This window comes from Macrobrachium rosenbergii, chromosome 54 (genome assembly GCF_040412425.1).
Source record: "Macrobrachium rosenbergii isolate ZJJX-2024 chromosome 54, ASM4041242v1, whole genome shotgun sequence".
Classification (NCBI taxonomy): domain Eukaryota; kingdom Metazoa; phylum Arthropoda; class Malacostraca; order Decapoda; family Palaemonidae; genus Macrobrachium; species Macrobrachium rosenbergii.
In genome coordinates this window covers 37,149,258-37,150,697 of record NC_089794.1, presented here as the reverse complement: position 1 = coordinate 37,150,697, position 1,440 = coordinate 37,149,258, and the positions used below count along the sequence as shown (strand labels likewise).

Below are 1,440 nucleotides of genomic sequence, written 5' to 3'. Positions count from 1 at the left end.
CATTAGGTGTTCAACAATTAGGTGTTGCAAGAGATTTCAAAATCATTTTAGGTGTTGAGATGCAGCAGAAAAGATAAAAAAAAAAACAGCATTCAGAAGATTCCTTTAGGTGTTCAAGAGATCGTGCCTTTTAGGTGTTGAGATGCAGGGATAGATGTATCCTTTAAGGTGTTGCTAGGTGCGCACATACCCTTTAAGGTGCTGCAAGAGATGCACGTGCCCTTTTAGGTGTTGCAAGAGATGCACGTGCCCTTTTAGGTGTTGCAAAAGATGCACGTGCCCTTTTAGGTGTTGCAAGAGATGCACATGCCCTTTTAGGTGTTGCAAGAGATGCACGTACCCTTTTAGGTGTTGCAAGAGATGCACGTACCCTTTTAGGTGTTGCAAGAGATGCACGTACCCTTTTAGGTGTTGCAAGAGATGCACGTGCCCTTTTAGGTGTTGCAAGAAATGCACGTGCCATTTTAGGTGTTGCAAGAGATGCACGTGCCCTTTTAGGTGTTGCAAGAGATGCACATGCCATTTTAGGTGTTGCAAGAGATGCACGTACCCTTTTAGGTGTTGCAAGAGATGCACGTACCCTTTTAGGTGTTGCAAGAGATGCACATGCCCTTTTAGGTGTTGCAAGAAATGCACGTGCCATTTTAGGTGTTGCAAGAGATGCACGTGCCCTTTTAGGTGTTGCAAAAGATGCACGTGCCATTTTAGTGTTGCAAAAGATGCACGTACCCGATTAGGTGTTGCAAAAGATGCACGTGCCCTTTTAGGTGTTGCAAAAGATGCACGTTCCCTTTTAGGTGTTGCAAAAGATGCACGTGCCCTTTTAGGTGCTGCAAAAGATGCACGTGCCCTTTTAGGTGTTGCAAGAGATGCACTTGCCCTTTTAGGTGTTGCAAGATACTAATATTTCCTTCTAGGTGTTTCCTTCTAGATGTTGTAAGGTATGAAGGTATGGGCATCCTCTGTTTGGTGTTGCTAGGGATGAACATTCCCTCTTTGGTGTTGCAAAGGATCGAAATCCCCTTTTAGGTGTTTCAAGAAACAGTTATTCCTTCCTAAGTGTTGCAGTGGACTATTGTCCATTTGTAGGTGTTACAACCTATAGACATCCCCTTTCAGATGTGTCGTAGGATGAACATCTTATGTGGTGTTGCGAGGGACAAACGTAAGATGTAGACATTCTCTTTTAGGTGTTGCATGGGATTGCAGTCATCTTTTAATTTTCTGTAAAAGAAAACTATTGTTCCGGCTTTGTCTGTCCGTCAGCGCTTTTTCTGTCCGTCCTCAGATCTTAAAAATTACTGAGGCTAAAGGGCTGCAAATTGATATGTTGATCATCCACCCTACAAACATCAAACACACCAAATTGCAGCCCTGTAACCTTTTTTTATTTATTTTATTTAATGTTAAAGTTAGCCATGATCGTGCTTCTGGCAACGA

At 42.8% G+C, this 1,440-nt stretch overlaps 1 protein-coding gene across 1 annotated transcript in view; it reads left to right on the top strand.

The window, feature by feature from the left end:
• The window catches only part of LOC136834647 (protein LIAT1-like), an 8,511-nt gene extending 7,774 nt beyond the window's left edge, over window positions 1-737 (top strand). The window contains exon 2 of the mRNA XM_067097229.1: window positions 199-737. Coding sequence (XP_066953330.1) covers window positions 199-737 — 539 coding nt within the window. The remainder of the gene's footprint in view (window positions 1-198) is intronic.
• The last annotated feature ends 703 nt before the right edge of the window (window positions 738-1,440 follow it).